Below are 23,215 nucleotides of genomic sequence, written 5' to 3'. Positions count from 1 at the left end.
AGGTACAAATATGGCGGCTGCTGTCACAGCGTGGCTACTAAAAAAAAGTGTATTGTTAAACAAGGTGACTTCATAGTCCTAGAATAGATAAACGATGTGTATATGCCGACAGGTTTTTGTTTTGTTACATTACATAGCAATATGCTGAGTACATCACTGGCACTTGTTCCAGGTACAAAGATGGCTGCTACTGTCACGTTTGCAGTCATATGGTTTAGAGCTCATGTGACAGTCGCTGGGTATGATGGGAAATAGTGCTGTCACACTGTGGTGTAAGGATGTTGGAGAGGGAGCTGTCAGGAGCAGGTAGGTGGTTGAGATCACGTGTCTGCTTAGCTATAGATGACATGCGTTTGGGCCAGGGACACTCCCAGGTGTGTGCACAGATATGGCCTTGGATCTGTGTGTCACAGGGATCCTTCTCATTTGTGAATGGAGTTATAGGTGTTATCTCTCACAGTTTATTCTTTACCTGTGCTATCACCACCTTAGTACATATACAGTTTTATGTCTTAAAGTAGAACTAAAGGCAAAACCTTTTCTCTTTATTTTGGATGGAATAAGGGAGGGTATAAGGCCTGTCTATTTTTTTTTTTTTTGCAATCTGTGTCCCATTTGAGAGATTTCCATTCACTTCCCGTCCCAGATCCAAAACAGGAAGTGAGAGGAAATCCCTCCAAAGTCAGGGAATCCCAGGTTGTCACTGGAACTAGTGTCCTATTGAAATATTTATCCTCTATTCCTGTTCTAGTGACAACCCAAGATGTGGGGTTTTCTTTCAGGTTCGGTTCAGGTTACCAGGACAAATTGAGAGGGTGCCTAATGGGAACAGCCAGCAATAAAAACCCAAGGCAGGCCATAGATAATGAGAAAACTTAACATTACATCACTCGAAAAATAAAAATAGCTCATACAATTGTGCCATTATTTGTTCCAGATCCAGCATGTTGGATCAGGCACTTTCAGAAGAAAATTGTGTGTTGCAGCTGCACACTAATGATGCAAAAAATTAATGCTTTGAAATGGTTGTTTGGTTTTTGACTCATCTATGATTGGCTTAACAGGTGTTCTAATCCCTCCCCACCCTATCCAAAAAAAAGGTTTTGTACACTGCTCAAAACAATGAAAGGAACACTTTTTTTAATATAGCATCAAATCAATGAAACTCTTGGGATATTGATCTGGTCAGTTAAGTAGCAGAGGGGTTAAATCAGCTTCAGCTGCTTTGGTGTTAATGAATTAACAACAGGTGTACTAGATGGGCAACAATGAGTTGACCCCCAAAACAGGAATGATTTTACAGGTGGAGGCCACTGACATTTTTTTCCCTACTCATCTTTTCTGACTGTTTTCACTAGTTTTGCATTTGGCTAGGGTCAGTGTCACTACTGGTAGCATAAGACGATACCTGGACCCTACAGAGGTTGCACAGGCAGTCCAACTCCTCCAGGATGGCACATCAATATGTGCCATTGCCAGAGGGTTTGCTGTGGCTCCCAGCACAGTCTCAAGAGCATGGATGACATTTTAGGAGACAGGCAGTTACTCTAGGAGAGCTGGACAGGGCCATAGAAGGTCCTTAAGCCATCAGAAGGACCGGTATCTGCTCCTTTGTGCAAGGAGGAACAGGATGAGCACTGTCAGAACTCTACAAAATGACCTCCAGCAGACCACTGGTGTGAATGTCTCTGACCAAACAATCAGTAACAGACTTCATGAGGGTGGTCTGAGGGCCCGATGTCCTCTAGTGGATCCTGTGCTCACTGCCCGGCACCATAGTGCTCAATTGGCATTTGCCACTGAACACCAATCTGTCACTGGCGCCCTGTGCTTTTTACACATGAGAGCAGGTTCACCCTGAGCACATGTGACAGACATGAAGGGTCTGGAGAAGCCGTGGAGAATGTTATGTTGCCTGTAACATCGTTCAGCATGACCATTTTGGTGGTGGGTCAGAGATGGTCTGTGGAGACATATCCATGGAGGGATGCACAGACCTCTACAGGCTAGACAATGGTACCCTGACTGCCATTAGGTATCAGGATGAAATCCTTGGACCAATTGTCAGACCCTACACTGGTGCAGTGGGTCCTGGGTTCCTCCTGGTGCACGACAATGCCCGACCTCATGTGGCGAGAGTACGCAGGCACTTCCTGGAGGATGAAGGAATTGATACCATTGAATGGCCCCCACGCTTGTCTGACCTAAATCCAATAGAACACCTCTGGGATATCATGTTTTGGTCCATCCGACACCACCAGGTTGTACCTCAGACTGTCCAGGATCTCAGTGATGCCCTGATCCAGATCTGGGAGGAAATACCCCAGGACAACATCCGTCGTCTCATTAGGAGCATGCCCCAACGTTGTCAAGCATGCATACAAGCACGTGGGGGACATACTAACTACTGAGTTGCTGCAATGAAATTTTAGCAAAATGTCCTAGTCTGCTGCATCATGGCAATTCATTGAGACTAGCCCACAGCACCATGGCAGTTCATTGAGAAATACAAACCGACAGCCGCTAAGGCTATTGGGATGTGTAGTTCATTCATTCACAGAACTCTGTGAATGAATGACACAGCCATGTGAGCGGAGCCCCGCATAGCCACACTGGTTTTAAAAAGTAACAGCTAGGGAACTTCTCCCCATACTTCTGTCATAGGGAGAGGGGGGATCAGGCAGCAGCTGCAGTATTGGGAACATGTTCCACCCTAAAATGAACTGGGACAATTCACTAAGCGGTATATTACTGCATCCAAGTATGTGGTAAGATACTGCACAGCATTTTTCCAAAAAACCCTACTAAAATACCTCATGAGTTATATTATTAAGTCGTGGTATTTTAGTAGTGAAAACATTCTTTAACCACTTGCCTACAGGGCACTTATACCCCCTTCCTGCCCAGGCCAATTTCCAGCTTTCAGCGCTGTCGCACTTTAAATGACAATTACGCTGTCATGCAACACTGTACCTATATGAAATTTTTATAATTTTTTTGTGACAGATAAAGCTTTATTTTGGTGGTATTTAATCACCTCTGGGTTTTTTTCTTAAACAAACCAAAAAAAACTGAAAAGTTTGAAAAAAAATGTTTTTTCTTAGTTTTTGTTTTAAAATTTTGTAAATAAGTGATTTTTTTCCTTCACTGATGTGCGCTAATGAGGCTGCTGTGATGGGCACTGATAGGCTGCACTGATGGACACTGATAGGTGGCACTGATGAGCAGGCACTGGTAGGTGGCACTGATGGGCATTGACAGGCAGCACTGATACATGGCACTGATATATGGCACTGACTGGCAGCACTGATAGGCGGCACTGACTGGCAGCACTGATAGGTGGCACTGATGGGTAACACTGAAAGGCAGCTCAGATGGGCACTGACATGTGGCATTGATCTGCACTTGTAGGCACTGATATGTGGCACTGATGGGCACTGGCACGAGGCACTGATGAGCACTGACTGCTGGCACTGATGGACACTGACAGGTGGCACTTCTGGGGCCACACTGATCATCAGGGCACACTGATCATCAGTGCCCTGATGATCAGTGTACATGTCCCCTCCGCGGAAAGCCGATTACCGGCTCTCCTCTCGAGCTGTCAGCGTGACAAATCGAGAGGAGAGAAATGCCGATAACCAGCATTTCCCTGTTTACATGTGATCAGCTGCAATTGGACTCAGCTGATCACATGACCGAGCCGACATCTTCGGCTCTTTCCGCGATCGGTGATCCGCTGTGTCCGAGGGACACAGCGCACCGCCGATCGCCGCGTGCTCCCTGAGCCGCGCATGCGCGCTCCCTGAGCTGCACATGCGCAGTGAGAATGGGAGGACGTCATATGACGTCTTCCCAGAACGAGAGAGCCACCTTGCGCCCGTCATATTACTATATGGCGGGCGGGAGGTGGTTAATGTCTCCTCGATTGTAAGCTCCAAGGAGCAGGGCCCTCCTATCCCTCTTGTATTGAACTGTATTGTCTCCTGTTATATTGTAAAGCACTGAGCAAACTATTGGCGCTATATAAATCCAGTATTATAATAATAATAATAATAATGTTTCAGCTGTCAGCGGGTTTCCCCGGTCACAGCTGAATGTAATAAGAATTGCGGGCAATTAAAATAATAGAAAAAATGGCTTGAGGTCCCCCTCTGTCTATATGAAGCCTGTCAGGACTAGTATGGATTTTGAGGGGAACACTCATGCCAAAATGTTTTAAAAATGGCATGGGGGTCCCCCTCAAATTCTATACCAGACCCTTATCCAAGCATGCAGCCTGGCAGGTCAGGAAAGGGGGGGATGAGCGAGCGCCCCCCACCCTCCTGAACCATACCAGGCCACATGGCCTTAACATGGGGCGGTAGGGGGGTTCCCCTGGTGCCTCTTTCCTCACAACCATGGCCGGTGGTTGTGGGGGTCTGTGGGCAGGGGACTTATTGGAATCTGGAAGCCCCCAGATCCTGGCCCTCCCCCACCCTATGCGAATGAGTATGGGGTACTGCTACTCATTCACAAAAAAAGCGTAGTAAAAAATGACAGAAGACAGTCTGACAAGTCCTTTTATTTACAAAAAAAAAAAAATGTCCCTCAAAGTATATCCAACGTCAATCAGGATGCCTGCCACCACCGCCAACTAAAAAAAAAAAAACTGCTCTGCTCTTAACACCGCTGTCATCTTGTGCTGTAATTGGCCAAAGCATTGCATTGCTTTGGCCAATCACAATGCACTGTCAAAGCGTTCAACTCGAACATCAAGCACAACATTACTGGACACTATAAATAGGGTCTTTCAAACTACAATCCCAGCTGAACCCGCCTGTTGTATATTGGATGAGCTTGCTTGCTATTAACAGAGCACTCTTTCAGGCTAGGCGACTTCTGAAATATTGGAAGTCTGATCACGCCACAACTCATAGGGAATGGCGTAACCTTATGGGAGATACTCTTAGGCTAGAAAAGGTCATATTTCAGCATGGAGGATGCCTGAAGAAATTTGAGAAGCTATGGGACAACTGGTTGGCAGTTCCTGGGCTCACCCCACTTGACCTCATCCTAGATAGGCTTTTAGTATAGGCATAGCCACTATGATTGACCCTTGCCTAAAGCTGCACTTGGAGGGACTGGTGTGATACTTTGTATTTTTCTGCTGTGTAGGTGTTGGGAAACTAGTAACATGTATTACTATTGTTGCCGTCATTTATTGATCAAAGTTACCATACATAGCGTGCTTGATGTACCCAAAGATATGTAACTTGCTGTCAATGCTGGAGTTCTAGTTTTTGCAGGTAGATGTTTTCTCATTTTTTTTCCCAATGTCATTGTTATTTTCTATCAGTGTTCAATAAACCTTTTCTGAGTTAAAATAAAAAGAGACTAAGGCACCTAAACACAACTAAACTCTTTTACAAACTGCAACTATCTGCAGGAAATACTTAAACTTTTTCAAGTTCAGATTACAGGCGTTTAGCTGATGTTGGATATAAACCGATACAAACATCCCCGTGAATGTTGCCTAAAAATGTCACATTGTAAAACACACTGCAGAGTTTTCTAAAACAAGCCCTCTGCATTGCCTGCTTCAGGACTCCAATGTAAGTGGAGCCCCACACATATTAATGAATTATTGGGGGAAAATGCCAAAAGGAGGAGATCCCAATCACATGATGAGACCAACCTCTCCACTGATAATCAAGATCTCTATACATTTTTTTTTTTTTAATATTTAATCTGGAGCCTTCCCCTTAGTACTTTTCTGCCACAAGATATTCAGATTGGATGATAACCTGCAGCACTCAACCTTGGGGCTAGAGGTTAATGTTGTCCATGCTCATTGCCAGGGGCCCGCTCTAAGCCTCCATTCACACCTAGTAAGTGCTGAGGGAAGCGTTTTTACAGGCATTTTATTTTACATGCTTGCACATGTGTTTATCTTAAATGCTTTATAAGCTTTTGTGCATGTGTTTGCAGGCTGCTGGGTGGGAAGAGAGGGAGAGGATACCAGAAAAGAATAGCTGGTGCATCAGGTGCAAAGACACACAAAAACACTTGTATTGCGCATTTCCAGGTGCCTCCATTGAAATCGGGGAGCCAAAAATGCAAACCACATCTGCAAAAAAAGCCCATGAATCCTTTTGGGCTTTGAGTAACTGAGCACAGAGATGTAAGGCTCCATGTACACGGGACGTTTGGAAAACACTTCTGAACGATGGAAACTGACTGCTTGAAAACAGGTTAAAAAACGTCTGTTTAGCCGCTTTTATGAGCGTTTGCGTTTAGAAGTGTTTTTTTACGATAACCTCAGGAGACCCTCCAAAATGCCCAGAATGCACTGAAAAACAGTAAAAAATTAACTATTTCAGACATTTTGAGAGAGGCAGAGAGAGCAGAAGCAGAGACAGCAGTATGTGTTGAGATTACCTATCTTTTCTGGTTGTATTCACTATGAATCCCATCATGAGCATAATGCAGCATGTTCTACCATTTTTTTTTTTTTCTTCACGTAAAACCTGGAACTGACTGCGCTGGTGTACTAGGTTCATTTGAATACATGGAAAACGCTTTGCATGCATTTCTGATGATGAAAAAAGGCTCTGGACAGCATTTGGATACAGAACAGTTAAAAACCGTTTCTAAACGCAAACACTTATAAACGTGGTTAGCTGCATTTACAAGCATTTGGCGTTTGAAATGCTGATAAAATCTACTCCTGAACGCAAGTTTGGTGCATTAAAAAAAAACCACTGTAAACTCAACTGCCTGTAAATGACATAGTGTACATGGACACATAGGAAAACATTAGGGAGAGTTCAGGGGCTGCTAAAACACAAAAATGCAGAAAAGCTCCTGAACATCAGTTTATCAGCTGCAGTGTACATGAACCCTAAAAAGAAATGAGTTCTTATTGCTCAGCATTGTCCTATGTAGGCTTAGGAACAAAAACCCATCTAAAACATTCTAGACGTGAATGAGGCTCATGGTGGTATCATCAGTGCTCCTTTCATTAAAAGTATATTAATGCAATAAGCAGCAGTGGCATCAATTTGTCAGCGTTGTTCTCTGGGCTCACCCAGGGTTGGTCTTAGAGCAGATCTCTCTCTGAGGAACACTACCGGCTACACAATGCATTTATAAATGAAGGGTAACATGCATGCGTGGAGTAATCACTATGGTGTAATTGACCCAGTGTACTGATTGTTTTATTATGAACAGCAGCATGGCTTTCTGCCTAATGTTGTAAACCAAAGAGCCATCAATCTCGCAAAATATTTCTTACAGGCTTCGAAAAGTCCAGCAAATTGATTAAATCTTTACCACCTGACCTGTTTGCTGAACTGGTAAGTCATTTACATTAATAATGTGTTTATTAAATCGTATGTGTTTTCTTGTTAAAGTGTTACTAAACCCACAACACTAAATCCAGACTGTATATACAGTAAAGCATGCTGGTTATACTCACTGTAGAACCTAAGGGGTTAATCCTCTGCATTGCGTAAAAAGGTTAGTTGATCCTGTCTTCTCTGATCCTCCCCTTATTCTACTGTCCCTAATCCATCTGCTGATAGTACAGAGCTGTAGGAGTCCCTCTGCACATGCTCTGTTTGGTGTGTATGGCTAGAGAGGTTTTTTTTTTTCTTTGGGAGGGTGCATGTAATCAGCACAGGGCCAATCAGTGATGTCCAGAGGGTCAGGGGTGATGTGACAGAGGGTCAGGAGTCATGCAGCCTCATAGGACAGTCAAAGGAGAATGAAGACTCCTCCTACAAGCTTTAACCTGTGCTCAGCCAGACACTAATTGAAGTCACAAGACTGCTACATACTGCTGATGAGAAAAGGTATTTATCAGTTTGTTAACTAAAATGATAAATCTTCCATGCTCTGTGTACTGTGGGAGACCAGACATAGTGATAGATTGTAAGCTCTAAGGAGCAGGGCCCTCCTAACCCTCTTGTATTGAACTGTATTGTTGCTGTATTGTCTACCTTTATATTGTAAAGCGCTGAGCAAACTGTTGGCGCTATATAAATCCTGTATAATAATAATAATGCAGGAACCTGGGTTTTGTAATACTTTAAGGCTGAATATAGGCACAACTTTTAGTTTCCGATAGAATAATAAAGGGTGAGAATCTCTGTCAAGTCTTTGTTGTCTGTATACCTGTTACTAATATTCCCCCCTGTGGCCATAGACTGCAACAATGTTTATTGGAGAATGCAAAAGTTAGACCCTCTGCCAGGTTTTTACTACTATATTGGTGAGCTTTCCCCTCATTTCTTTTCCAGTTAATTGTTGTCAGATAGAACAGGAATTAAGAAAGACCTAATCTGTGGAAGATGTACACAAAAAAAGCAAGCAGGAAATGGAGATCTAGTCTCCAGTATTGCCTGTGGGCTCCCTGCAGTTGATCTTTTCCCCATTACGTTTGTATTTTTTTGAGTTTTGCATGGAGGCAGCTATGTTGGTAGACTTGCAGGGATTTGCTTTCTCATGTTAAACCCCCATCCTTCCCTGAGGACAAGTGATCTGATGGCTGTAATAGTCAAACTTTAACAGAAGAGATTTAGAAATCTTAGACTGAATAAGACAGAAGCAGGGAGTTCCTTACATTGCAGGTCCTCAGTTACAGTGTCCTCTCCAGCCAGAACAGTGTACAATTAGCAGGCAGAGACAGAGGATTTCAACTAAAGCAGCAGCCCTCAGCAGAAGGGACGCTTCACGTTGATAATATGATTGATGTCTCTTGTGCTGATTGTTTGTTTGTTTATTTCAATGTTTGACTAAACATTAAAAAAACATTATTGTCTAGAATCAAAATGCAGGGGGTAGTCTGAGGCTTTTCTGCCATGAACTACATAAACTACATTGTTGGGTTAAATGGCAGTGTTTCACAAACAACCCCCTAGGCTGAATTAACATTGCTTCTACATCTTTTTTCAAAAACACCACAGTGCACAGAGTGTTATATATTATGTGCTTTATATGTGTGTTATGGTGCACTGTGTATGTGTGTTTATGTACCATTTAAAATAGATGGCACCAAAACACAAATACACATGCTTGGCTATACTGCACATTTTACGGCATGTTACTGCAATCAATCCACCCCTAGTGACCCATAAAAGATTTTGTTTTCTGATCTGTCCAGAGTTTCATGGGTAAAATGATGAAGAGCTTTTTATGACCAATAAACACTTTGGTACAATAACCTGTGAGCCTTGAAAGATCTGTAAGTGCCTATTTAACCTTCTGTGTTTTAGTGCCCATTTACATGTTTATATGCAATAATGGAAGTCACTTGCATTTTTTTTTTGTTTCAAGGAATGATCTTAAAAATGGGTATTAGGGATTTTTTGTAGGTTTACATGTGGGATTTTCACCACAGTGGGGTTGATTTACTAAAACAGGAAAGTGCAACATCTGGTGCAGCTTTGCATAGAAACCAATCAACTTCCAGGTTTTATTATCAAAGCTTAATTGAACAAGCTGAAGTTAGAATCTGATTGGCTACAATGTACAGCTGCACCAGATATTGCGCTCTCCAGTTTTAGTAAATCAACCCGTGTGTTCATGCATTACAGCAAAAAATACTTTGGGGCCTTTTTTCCCCATTCAGTGAATTTGTATCAATTTTCCAAATGGTTTGTATGCATATATTTTGTTCTGGGACTTACCAAGTGTGCAATCATTGATATCGATGTTAGAATGTGAGATTCTTAACATTGTAACAAGCATAAAAGCGGTGACATGAGGTGTAATGGGATCTAGGCAACCAAGGTATATGGCTGCAGCCACTGAAGGTGGGAGACGAACGTGGGACTATCTGTTCCAGACCCCTATGAAACCCAGGAGATAGAAACTGGGAGAGAAGGAAAAGAAAAACGGGGAAAAGGTAAATGGAAGGAAGGACAGACAGCGTGCGGATGGGGGGTGGGGGGCAGATAAAAGCAGCCAGTAGCCATGGAGAAACAGCGTTCGTAGAGTTAAAGAATCTAAAGCTAGCTGAACACTTAATTAAATCCATTCAATGTGTGGCCATCCCCACTCAAAAGAAGTTGATTGCTTGATGTTGGAAAATTATTATTATTACAATACAGGGTTTATATAGCGCCAACAGTGTGCACAGCGCTTTACAAAATTAAGGCAGATATTAGTTACAATACAATTTGTTACAAGAGGAAACAGGGGGTCTTGCTTGTCAGAGCTTACAATCTAGGAGGAAGGGAACAATCTACCTCAATTACTGGTTGCAGTGTATTCTGATGTGTGGATGGAGGAATCTGAATTAAGCAGAGTTCCAAGGATATAGTAGAATATACAGTTTTGTCTTAAAGTGTTACTAAACCCAGGAGCCTGCATTCACAGTACACAGAACATACAGCTCATCAGCAGTCAGAGCAGTTTTGTGGCTATCAGTGTCCAGCAGAGCACTGGTTAAAGCATGTAGGGGGTGCTTTCATTCTCCCCTGATTATCCAGTGAGGCTGCATAACCCTTGACCCTCTTTCTGGACAGTCCCAAGAAGGAAAAAAAAACCTCTCTAGCAATACACCCCAAACTGAGCATGTGCAGCTTGCCCCCTAGCCTCTGTTCTATCAGCAGTTGGGTTGGGGACTGCAGAAGAAGGGGAAGATCAGAGAAGACCTGATCAAACAGCCTTTTTACACAATGAGGATTAACCCTTTAGGTTCCACAGTGAGTATAACAAGACTTCTTTACTGCATGTACAGCCAGATTTTACTGTTGTGGTTTTAGTAGCACTTTAAGAACAGAAACCAGTAGGACAGTGCAACACCGTTTGGTAAAATCCTTGCAATGTACATACTGTAGATCTCCCAGAGGGTATTGTGTATTTTTTTTCACAACAAAAGTGGAGTTACTGTTTAAATTGAAGGTAGGGGGGAAATAGAATACAATTCAAGGTTCCCAAACCCTATGGACATTAGTTCATTGTATTGTTTGGCTGGGCAGTGAGCTTTTTGAAGAACTTGAGAAACCAGGTGCTTGATTTCTAGGCATAGTTTATGTATACTTACATTGGCCCATGCTGGACTAATAAAACCAGGCAAAAATATCCATACCTGCAATTCTTTGATAACTTTTCAAGTGTTGAACCTGTGTAAAAACTGAAGTTCAGTACTTTGGATATAGATAGGGTTTATTTTACAGTAAGCACCTTTTCTCACTAAAAACCAGATGCTGGAGAATGTTATTTTACGTCATTTCTTTATAAATATGCTTCTTACGGTTAATATAAAAAAAAAAACATAGCCATAAAATACATTGCTGCTTCAAAAAAAAAAAGCACCGTTTTCTATAAATGCATTATCTGGGCAGCTCCATGAAGGGCTTTATGCTGCAACTGTAAGATAACTAAACACAAAAGCAAAATAATATATCACCACCTTCTAGTCCTTAGATGTGTGGTTGCATTAGTTTCCTGTTTTCAAGCTAAGAACATTTTCATGAAGTGGGGAAAATATCTGTAGATCTTGAAATACAGTCACTTCCTATGAGCAAGGCTAAAAAAGCCCAAACAGCATTATCTTTGTTCTGTAAACTACTAATCCTATCAACCTTAATGTAATGAGATGCAGTATTAATCAGGGACTACATTGATCACCTGTCCTACTGAAAATAAATCGCACAGAATTACAAATCCTTTTCCAGCAAAATCTGAAAGCAAGTATTGGCCATTAAAGTTGATCAGGATTATCATATAAATTTGATGTACCTATTTATGCCTTTAAAAATTGCAGGAACCCATTTGCACAGGATATGTCAATGTCCTTAGATTTACTGCATCAGAGGTTGCTCCTTTGTTGAAATACTTGTAAAGAGAATCACATGCATAAAGGAGAGTCTTTGCGCTGCATTCATTTTTCCAACCCTGGGACTAAATATGTGATTATAATAAAAGCAAACCATCCCAATTACCAGAACGATCTTGGCAAGTGCCCTGGTGTGCCTTTTCTGAATATATAGCTATCAAGCTTGCTGGAATTCTTTCAATGTATACAGCTGACCTGGAGAAAACTGTGCTTTGTTCCCGAACAAATTACAAAATAGTTCACCTTTTTTTGATGTTACATAATTTGTATTAAGAAATAAAGATTTCACTTATCTCCTTTTTTTTTTTTTTTTTTTTTTTTTTTTTAAGTGTCAGCAAATTGTTACCTGTCTGCAGTGTCAGAGTGTTGGAGTGGATCAGATTCATTTTTGTCAGGTATGGTATAGACTAGAAAAAAGAAAAGCATTGTTTACTTAACCACTTGCTCTCCAGAGGATTTACCCTTCCTGACCAGGCTATTGTTTGCAATACTGCACTGCGTTACTTTAACTGAAAATTGCGCTGTCATGCAACACTGTACATAAATAAAATGTAAGTCATTTTTTCCCGCACAAGTAGAGCTTTCTTTTGGTGGTATTTGATCACCTCTGCAGTTTTTATTTTTTGCGCTATAAAATTAAAATGACCAACATTTTTGAAAAAAAAAACCAATATTTTTGACTTTTGCTATAAAACATATCCAGTAAAAAAATTAAGAAAATAAAATGTCTTCATAAATTTTGACCAAACTATATTCTGCTACATGTCTTTGCGAAAAAAAAAAAAACCCCAATATGTGTAAATTTGGTTTATGTGAAAGTTATAGTGTCCACAAAAGGCGGTATATATACTGGAATTTTTTGTTTTTATATACTAGTAATGGCCGTGATCAGTGACTTTTAGCGGGACTGCAGTGGGCATTCTGGCACTGGTTGGGAACTGACTAACTGCCACTGACATCCCCAGTGGCACAAATGCAGTGATCAGTGCTAATAAAAACCACTGACACTGTACTAATGACACTAGGCAGGAAGGGGTTAACATCTGGGACGATCAAAGGATTAACTGTGTGCTGTTTGCGTTTTACATTATATGCTGTGTTGTGGTTTACTAGGGAGACATACTGCTTTGTATTTCCCTGCTGTGCAGAGAAATACAAAGCAGCATGTCTATGCTGACAGGAGAGAGACCTGTGTTGTTTACACATAGGTATCTCCCCTGTCAGCTCTGCCAATGATCACCAAGTCTCAGCCAAGAATCGCTGGCCAGGACCCGGTGATTGCCATGTTCAGCAGCCAATAGCGGCGCAGGTAGGACAGCGTGTTCCCCCTACCCGGAGATGCAAATCACGTACGTATACGTGATTTTTGCACATCCCTGCCACCCTGTAGCAGTACGTCTGCTATAGGGTGGGGGTGTGTGGTTAAAGTGACATTAAAACTTCATTTTTTTAAAAATTAAAATAAGAAACATGTTATACTTACCTGCTCTGTGCAATGGTATTTCACAGAGCAACCCCGATCCTCCTGTTCTGGGGTCCCCTGATGGCAATCCTGGCCCCTTCTCTTTGGCGGGGGCCCACAGGGAAAGCCTTTTTCCATAGGGGCACCTGTGCAGACTAGCTCCCGAGCCACCCTGTCTACGTCCATTGACACAGAGCGGGCAGCTCGGCCCTGCCCTCCCACTCCCTTGGCACAACATTTGTATTGACTAAGAAGGAGGGAGACAATGGTGAGAGCTGCTGCTTTCATGTTAATCGCTGAATCAGATCAGGCTTTGGTAAGAATGGGGGGGATTTTGCAGCTCTTAAGGTTTTTCACCTTAATGCATAGAATGCATTACATTGAAAAACCTTAAGGCTTTAGAACCACTTTAAAGTAGATCTAAGGTAAAAAAAAATAAAAAAAATCTAGAAGGGGGATATGATTGTTGTCAGCAATGGCAGGTACAGACCTGTTAGCTCTGGTGTATTCCAAACTTCTCCAGGATTTTAGGCTTCCAGAATGCTCAGTCAGAAAACTAAAATGACCTGCAGACATCCTTGCTGTTTCACGGCAACAATGTTTTCATAGGTTAAATTTTAATCCAAGTTAACAATTACTGTTGAGGAATAGAGGTGTTTGTAGTCGTATTAATGCACGGAAACAATTGAGTACTGTCCGTGATACTTTTTATTTTTTTTTTACTTGCACTAACTTACAATTTTTCAGGAAAGGCTTTCAGGGTGTACCTCCTTCTTCAAGGTCCAAGCAGTACTAATGCACCAAGTTTTAGCAGAGTGTTAAAATAAGACCATCTCTGAGGAAAAAAACAAACAAACAGAGAAGGAACTATAGACTGGAGGGGAGGACATACACAGAGGGGGTCATAAAACTGTTGGATAATTATTTAGTAAACCCAGGTCTAGATTTAGACCATTATCTTTTGTGTCAAGTAGAACTGCCATTATTAGTTCAAAAGTTTTTCTTTCGTGAGTAGTTTTGAAATTCCCTTTAAGAACTAAGACATTGAGGTCCCTCTAAGGCTAGATTTACACCTGTGCAGGTTGCGTTTGACCCGTTTCAGTACTGCATTTTTGAGGTGCATTTTGCGTTCTTGCACGATGCGTTTTTTTTATGCGGGTCACGTTTTTTTCTTGTTGCTAGGCATATTCAAAACGCATGCACTACATGCTTTTCTGCAGCGTTTCCATTGAAGTCTATAGAACCAAAAACGCAACTTTTTGCTTTCAAAAAAAGTCCCTGACCCTCTCCAAAAAACGTATCTGGTGAAAATGCGGAGATGTGAACGTGGCCCATAGGAAATCATGTTAAATGGGACTGTACTGCATTTCCATAAATTGGAAAATGCTGCGGAAAACGTTTTGGTGTGAACCTAGGGTTAGTGTGGTCTGGTTGTGAGAAATGATGTCCACAGGTGTGCAGAACTCATCTTCCTTATGTTCCTTGATGTTGTGCCTCTGCAGATTCATCCTTCTTTGCAACTTCTGTCCTGTTTCCCCAAAATATGATCCTTTGCTACATTTTTGCATTGGATGTGTGCCAATGTAGCCTTTTCCTGTCAGCTCAGTGTAGGAAAATGTCTTCTATTGTAGACCTATGACTTCCATTTCTCTTTGTTTTACCAATATCAACAAAATCTTCACATTTTTGTCATCTTTATTAACAGAGATTTCAAGCGGTTGGTGTGGAAACCAGCGCTGATGAAGTTAGAAATGTGATCAATGCAGTGACCTGCCTTTTCAGGTAAACCAATAACACTGTAGATGGATAAGAAATTGCACCATGCCAGGAAGGTATTGATGTAAGAGCCAATAGCCAATTAACCTGGCAGAAATATGTTTCTCTCTATCACCGCTATCGTCTCTATCATCTCTCTCATTTTTTGGCAGCACACCACACTTTGATGCATTGCCTTGTTCTGCAATGCATATCCATCAGCAAGGTGTGATTGGGTGCCATACAAATAAATGGCACCACATCACACCAATGTATACAATATGCATTGCTGTAACACTCACATTACAGCAACACCATAGTGTGAATGTACCCCTTTTCTGTATTTTGCAGCAATTTAGCAATAGTTTACCTTGCATCTCCCATAACCAAATCTGAGCCAAGATTCTATGGTATTCTTTTTCTAGCTGTTGCCAGCAACAGAATCAATAAGTAGAGTACAGCAGGGCAATAAAATACTCGCCAGTTTACATGTGTTGCTCCTTCACTAGCTATATGCCATGCTCATCCAGCCAGCAAGGAAGCAACAGATAAAAACAGGTGAGTATTTTCACTGCACATTTTAGCAGTTTTTCTCACTGGTGAGGTGTTGTCAGCAAAACAATCACTAGTGGGACATTGGCCCAATGTGCAAAACTATGAAATGCAAACCTTCTAGTTTTACATATGGCAAGCTGACAGAATTAAGAGGAAAAACAGCTTAGTTGCTATCAGCAGTACCAGCAGCTCTTTCACATGTCCATACTATATATATATTTTCTGATGGTTGCCTTTGCTTGCCTGAAAATGCTGGCTTTCTGGCTGCTGTGCACATCCAATTGTATCAATACTTTCCTGAAAATAGTTTGCAGATAAAGTAAGTGACTCTGATTTTACTGATCTGCATGCTTGTCTTGGGGTTTTGAAGGTCAGCTATGGCAGCCCCCATATTAAGCGCAGCATGTAATCAGTCATTAAATGATGGGTCCATTTTAAGTTGGCATTGCACACCAGAACAGGTGCAGATAGTATCTGCCAATCCTGCCCTTCACGTGCCAAGTCTGGCTGCCTTGAAGATTCTGTACAGTCTGTGAATTTGCTGACCAAGTTGTTTGCTCTCATAGGGCCACAGATAACTCAAAGTATTAATCATCCTTATGCAAATGTCATTAGGTAGTGTGACTTGTACACTACGTGGATGTGCATTATGATTTTTGACCAGCAGAGGGAGTTGAGCACTCAAGTTTAGAGTCTACTTCAGTAGAATTTATGTGTGTGAGTAATTGTTTCTTGTGTATTATGTGCATGTATTATTTAATACCATAATATAAAAAAGTGGATAATAAGATTATCCACAAAAGTTTTTTTCTCCTGGAGTTGTGCTTTAAATAGTCTCAGGATAGCTGCAAAACAAAATATCTCAGAGTACACTCAAATTTGACAGATAGTACGGGGAGACTTATCCTTAATTTTAAGTTATACTTGTGCCTGTCCCTACTTTTATTTTACATTATTCAATCCCCTGATTTGTGGTTTCCAAGAAGAAAGGATGCACAGTACAGAAGGTGGAAAGAAGCTCTTGTCTTACTCAGAAGCTCTGGCTTGTGGGAAATTGATCTAGTACGAAAAGTATAGCAGATTTTCAGGACTTGCAGACTGAAGTTTTTTTTGTTAACAGTAGCAGTTTATAGAATAATTGTTCCTAGAAACTGGATTTACTCTGTCGTAATAGTATTTGCAATTTATTTTTAACTTGTATGATCGAAAACACCCACTTCTAAGTATTTTTTTTTCTCTTGATGTACAGTACTGCTGCAAAGCACAGACTTTCAAGTGATGCACTATTAAATTTTGTTGTAAACAAATACAAATTGCCAAAGCAGATCTTGCAAGTCATCCGTCATGTGTGGAATGAGGAGGGAAAAACTCTGTTAGAGAATGAAGGATCCAAAGATTTGTTACCGGCCTTGCAAGTAAGATTCATATACAGATTATAAAATGGATTACAATTCTCGTACCATGGTATCAGTATTGGATTAGACGCACACATTCTGGTAAAGTTATGTGACTTTGCCTCTTAGAGTGTCACTAAACTTACATTTTTTATAAAATTAATGAAAAATGTTTAAATATAAGTATAATGTACCTTCTACCGCTCTCTTGTTTTGTTTCATTCCTCAAATGTAAGATTTTTCCTGCTATTCACATACAGACACTCTGTGCAAAGTTATCAAAAAAGGCAATAGGAATTTTTGAATATGGTGCAGGTTGTTATAAATGGCCATAGCACCAGAAGACTGTTGATTGTGTTTTACTGACTTCACCCATATTTGTTTGTATAACATTCTTATGTTTTGTTTTGGTACTGATTTATACAATATTATGTTGCATATGCTGAATGTATTTGGTTGTAATATTGCACTAGTATTTTGTATTGAAGTTTCCGTTTGTATGGCTAGTATTCAGTGTGTATGCCACAGTTTAAAACCCAGCCGCAAGCAAAATATTTTTTAAAAATATTCCTTAGTAGATTAGGTAATGGGAGTCAGAATCTTTTTTTTTTTTGCTTTCTCTGTCCATATAAGAAATCGGGGTGCAGTCATCACTTGCATAGGAAGGCACAGATGGCTAATAAAACTTTGTTTAAGATGGCTATATATGCATCGAAATTCGGCTGCTTCAGAATTTTGATTCAAGCATGGACACTGTGGTTGTCTACTAATAGAATTTTGTACAACTGCCCTGTTTGATTTCCCATGCAGCACTGATTAGTGTATTCTGACAGCGTGGCAGTCTCCCTGCTGTCAGAATACAATAGCTCAGCGGGGAAGATTCCTCCAGCCACCTCAAATGTGTGGATGGGGGAGTCAGGTAATTTTTTTTTTTTTTTTTTTGTTCAACCTATTGGTTGAAAGAAAAAAACTGACAAATGTATGAGATGCCTTTTAGAAGTTCTAACACTTCCTCACTTTACTAAGATATTTTATTTTTTTGTTTGAGTCATGACTGGTAGTGAATCTTCCCAAAGCACTGTAGAAAGAAGCCGCAGTAAAATTTTGACTAATCTCCCCCTACTCCACAACTAATACAAAAAAAAACTGCATTCCCAAGAAACAATTTAAGTACTACTGTTACAGAATTTTTACTTTTTTTGCTTTGTCAAAATATACAGAAGCTCAAGCTCACAAGCCCCAAGTTGGATTTTCATGGAGACTTTAGCATGCCTCAGATAAATCAATACAATACTCATATGTGGCTTTACATGGTACACACAGGTTTCCCTGACGAGCTTCCCAGTGATCATTATATTAGTTCCTGAATGTATGGGAATGCGTTCCAGTGACAACTGTCTAAGCACCCATTCACACCTCTCTGGTGCAATGCATCACAACATACATTAGTACATTGTGGGGGCACTGCAACATATGTGCACTGCAACAAGCTAAAACTATCAGCTGTAAACCCACCCCAAGATAATTTTGCATTCTTTGAGACCTTTGATGGAAAAAAAGAGAGGTTAACTGATTGTTATTCATCAGTCCTATATGTTTTATATTTTTACAGCTTGTCGATTTTCAGTGGAAAATTGGAATGGCAGTTAGTTCAGACAACTGCCGATCCCTAAATCATCCATATGTGACTGTGTCATTAAAAGTGGCAGATTCTTCTGGTCAGGTCACAAATAAAGTCTTTGAGATGTCTATTGCTGAGTTTCAGGTTGGTGAAAGTTACTGCTGACTTTTTTTTTTTGGATTAAAATTTCAGTTTGTTATTCCACCTTTTCAGAAAGTTGGGAAGCAAAATGGACACAGCTACCCTCCTGTCACTTCATGTTCCCACTATATAAAGAATTCAGTGGGCAATTTTAATAGCTTAAAGTGGTTCTAAAGGCAGAAGATTTTTTTACCTTCAAGGATAAGTTCATCTTTTAGACAAAAATAATAAATGCACATTTTTCTGCAGGTAAAAAATGTGCATTTATTATTTTTGTCTACAGGGGCCTGGAAAGCATTACACCAGCGATCAGTAGATCTCCTACAGACCTGTCAGAATATGTGCTTGCCGTACAGGATGTATGAGCAAGCAGATATCCTGACGGGAAGCTTCAATAAACTACCACAGTGCTCCACAGTGCTGTGGTAGTTCATTGAAAACTACAAGTCGCGACAGCCGCTAAGGCTGTCGGGACTTGCAGTTCAGTGAATGAATGATGTGGCTGTATGGGTGGAGCCCCGCATGACCGCGCTGGTTTCAAATTTGACCGTTAATACGGAGATAAGTCTCCCCGTACTATCTGTCAGAGGGAGCGGGGATGGCAGGTGGCAGCTGTGGCTATGGAAGCATGTTACATGTTGCACCCAAAAAACGGGTGGAAGATGTAACATGTTCCCAAAGGTGAACTTATCCTTTAATGCATTGTATGCATTAAGGTAAAAAACCTTCTGGGTGCAGCTATTCTCTCAGCACCCCCTTATACTTACCCGAGTCTCTATCTCCTCACTGGCTCAATCTCATCCAGTGATCCAATGAGGAAAGAGCAGGGAGCCTGACCAAGCCCTGTGTGTTAACAAACAGTGTCCATTCACAGGAGCGCAACTCAGAAGCAAGTACTTCTCCTCCCCCATTGCAAGGAGCAGCTAAGTATAACATGTTTGTTATTAAGAATAAATAATTCAACCTTTAGAATCCCTTTTAAAGTAATCTTTTCGTGGGACAAACATGAAGGCTAACATTGCTGACCTCCATTTGAAAATGTTAATTGTTTGTTTCAGAACTTTCTTAGTCACTGAACCAAAACAAGCATGCATTCAGTGAAGTTGTCGACATGTCAAAACTGCTGATTTTATTATTTTTTGGGAGGGGCATTGCTTCCTAGAGTTCAGTTCTATTACTCAAAACACATGGAAAAACAGACATGCAGTTTATACCACAAATGTCTTGTACTGTGCTGGTATGTTTACAGTGAATGACAGAATGAAAGTGCATTTCCACTGGCTACCAAAACACAATAGTGTGAATAGTGTATGTACAGGGGGTATGTTGCTAAAACTTGTTCTTTTCTGTGAACAGATTGGATCATCTTTACATATCAAGCAATGAAGTATTAAATATTTCACCAATTTACTTTTACATTCTTTTTTAGAATTTTCACAAACAATTCAAAGAGATGTCTGCTGCTTTAGAAACTGTTTAAAATGAACAGCAATAATCTGACATCCTGTAACTACAGAAAAAAATGCCTGCACTTGGATTACTCCTAATAATAGGCCTTATTTCTACCTGCTATCATTGTGACTGCCAGAATTTGACAGGAAATTAGCTCAGCGATGACCAACTTCTCCACAAACATTTATGTATCAGACACTTCAAGCAACAGATAATTCTACAGTCTGTATCCAGATGTTTGAATGTTTTCTTGTACAGTTCTCTTAAGAAAATGCCTTTTTTATTAATATTTTTTTCTTACAAATTGTGTAAAGAGCTTTCATGAATGCTTCCTTCTACGCATAGGCTAAGAACATTTTTTATTGTTCAAATGTTCACAAAATAAAGTGATCTAATTTCATATTGTCCATGAACTGTTTACATTGCTTTTTACTGCACTGCTCTTTCTTGAAGCAGACATAGCTTTCATATTGTTCTGATTGTACAGTCTATACAGCACAGTAAGTCTCTGGTATGAACTGGCATTCCTAACGTCTGTCAACAGGAACACCGTTTCCTACACTTGGCCTCACATGTACCTTGTGTACAGGACAGCCTGTGCAGCACCCTTCTCCGGAGATCCGCTTGGCTAAGAAACTTCTCTAACATTTTAAATGTGCTAAATAATACGGTTTCCCTATCCAATAATTTTTCAAATACAAAAAAAAAAATCAAGGATTCCTTAGGTTAGTATGTTATAAAGATACCCTTTGGTTTATTAGCAACATCAAGGGAGCAAAAAGCAATATACCAATTTAAATTGCAAAATTGCCACCAACATACTTGGAGTGATTTACTAAAACTTTGTGCATAATAACCAGTCAGCTTCTAGGTTACTGTGCACAGCTGCATCAAATTCTGTTTGCACCAGTTTTAGTAAATCAACCCCAACATTTTGCCCATGAAAATCCACATTTTGCAAAAATGCATAAAGTGAATCCGTTCAGAATCTTTCTGACTGTTGTGCCTCTCCAGGCAGAAGGTGCATTTAATGGGGAAGGCTTTTGTACAGGTCGTGGCTTAAGTCTATGAAGATTAAAAGTAATCTGTCAGACAGGAAAATGCCCACATGATTAGCTTGTGATGGAAGAAGCCGTTCCCTGAATTATGAACTGCATATTGGTTTCAGGGAAGGAAGCTAAACCTACTCACCATTTTTCTAAATCAGCATACAGCATGAGTTACAGTGAAGTTCTTCCATGGGAGCCTGATCACACAGGTGCTTTACAACATGCCAAAATTTGTCAGATGGTCTCACTTTAGTGGTCATCATTTTTTAAAAAATAAAATTTCATTGGCAGAGGTTTTATTTGCCTACAGTCAAGTGTTTTTTTAGGGGGTTATCGTCTTAAGTGGAGCTGCTATTGAAATTCAACTAGAACACATGGTAGTAAAAACCATACGACACGGGTATTTTTAGTGAAATAGCTGCTGTTGTTTGCTTTTTTTTTTTTTTTTGCATGAATGAATGAAAAACATGCATGCTCATATGACCTAATGCTTAGGCAAATGATCACATTTTATCCACCTATCAATAAAATTGACATTTCACATGAATCAAGAGAACATTCCATAATAATAATCCACATTACATAATCACATTATTTTTTGGGGAAAAAATATTACCTCTTACTTGCCATGAATGAAAATATATTATTTTGTTAAATAAAACAGGCATTCTGTTTTTGGGGGCAAATGGTTTAATGCAGCACAGTTTTGCACACCAAAAAATCTAATTAATCACACTACTAAATGCTAGCCTAAAGGTATTTCAAACATATAGTACATTCTCTGTAAGCACCAGCAATACATTTCAGCACAGGCTTTTATCTATCTTTATACCTAGCAGTAATTCCTTGCTCACCTGGAATCCAACACTCTTTGACATCCCTGGATGTGAGCAGGCCCTCGACGTCTTAGTGCAATGCAGGACTACTGGTCCTGCAGTGTATATGATGACATCAGATAGCGAGGAGCGGCTTTAGCTGACTGGTCTTATGGAGAGAAGGAGGGAGTGAGGAATGTAAGGGGACTATTTCACCTCATTGTTAACCTGCTAATCCTTTCTGTGTGAAGGGAGAAACACCGCAAGGGCAATTTATTGTGTTGTCTGGAGTTAGGCCTTACCTGTGATCACCCAGGATGCCCAAACATCACCAATTCCTAACACTTATCCTAGCATGTAACGCAACCCTTGCTTATCTGGTTAGTTAAAACGTTACTGTCTTCATGAGCACCATGCACTGCTGCTATCCGAAACTTCTGGGTGTGTTGCATAGCCTGTCCTTCCCTGTGTGACATCACTCCTTTGCTGAACCCAAGTCACATGGAGTGCAGCAGGGGACATACTATCCAAAACACACAGGGCTTTACCAGAAGGGAATGGTGCCTATGAAGACAGCAAAGGGTTTATATTCTACGATATCAGTACAAAGAAAGTTGAGTGAATGAGTCAAGATGTTTGAAGAATATGTAAACCCAACATTTCATATTTCTGATATGAGCTTGCTGTGCCATGTACTTGTATGAAAAGTATCCTGTTATCTTCATATAGCTTTCTTTGTCTGAAATACCTGGTGTACCTGATAGTCCTCCTGCTTTCCTTTTAAACCTGGAATTCTTCTTGAAGAATATCTATGTGTTTATAAAGTTTCAGCAGTGTGAAAAAATGGAAACAATCAGATAAAGTTAATATTTAAACTCTGCCATACAGTGCTAAAACCATATACCTATGTGATTATACTATATTCATAAGGTGCATTGCAAACCATCAGCTACAGTGAATTTACATTAAAACAATGCTAATAAATACAAAAATAAAGTGCTTGTTGCCGTGCTTCTTACTTGTGCCACAATATAAACTACAATCAGAACAGTGAGCTTACAATCTAGGAGACCATGGCTTATAAATATGTTGCCTGTGTCCTGTACTCCAAGATATGGAAATTACAGGTAAGTCAAAAGTCCTC

General features: G+C 40.4%; 1 protein-coding gene across 1 annotated transcript; it reads left to right on the top strand.

Moving 5' to 3' along the window:
• The first annotated feature begins 199 nt into the window (after window positions 1-199).
• On the top strand, window positions 200-20,614 carry COMMD6 (COMM domain containing 6). The gene is made up of 7 exons (XM_089680370.1): window positions 200-306; window positions 7,279-7,337; window positions 12,157-12,222; window positions 14,995-15,071; window positions 16,849-17,014; window positions 18,606-18,758; window positions 20,185-20,614. Exons 1-7 carry the CDS (start codon window positions 279-281, stop codon window positions 20,233-20,235), a joined length of 600 nt encoding a protein of 199 aa, XP_089536496.1. The 5' UTR covers window positions 200-278; the 3' UTR covers window positions 20,236-20,614.
• The last annotated feature ends 2,601 nt before the right edge of the window (window positions 20,615-23,215 follow it).

This window comes from Staurois parvus, unplaced genomic scaffold (assembly GCF_062004578.1).
Source record: "Staurois parvus isolate SC_StPar_1 unplaced genomic scaffold, SC_StPar_1.0 ptg000243l, whole genome shotgun sequence".
NCBI lineage: Eukaryota > Metazoa > Chordata > Amphibia > Anura > Ranidae > Staurois > Staurois parvus.
This window is presented reverse-complemented; position numbering and strand designations above follow the sequence as displayed.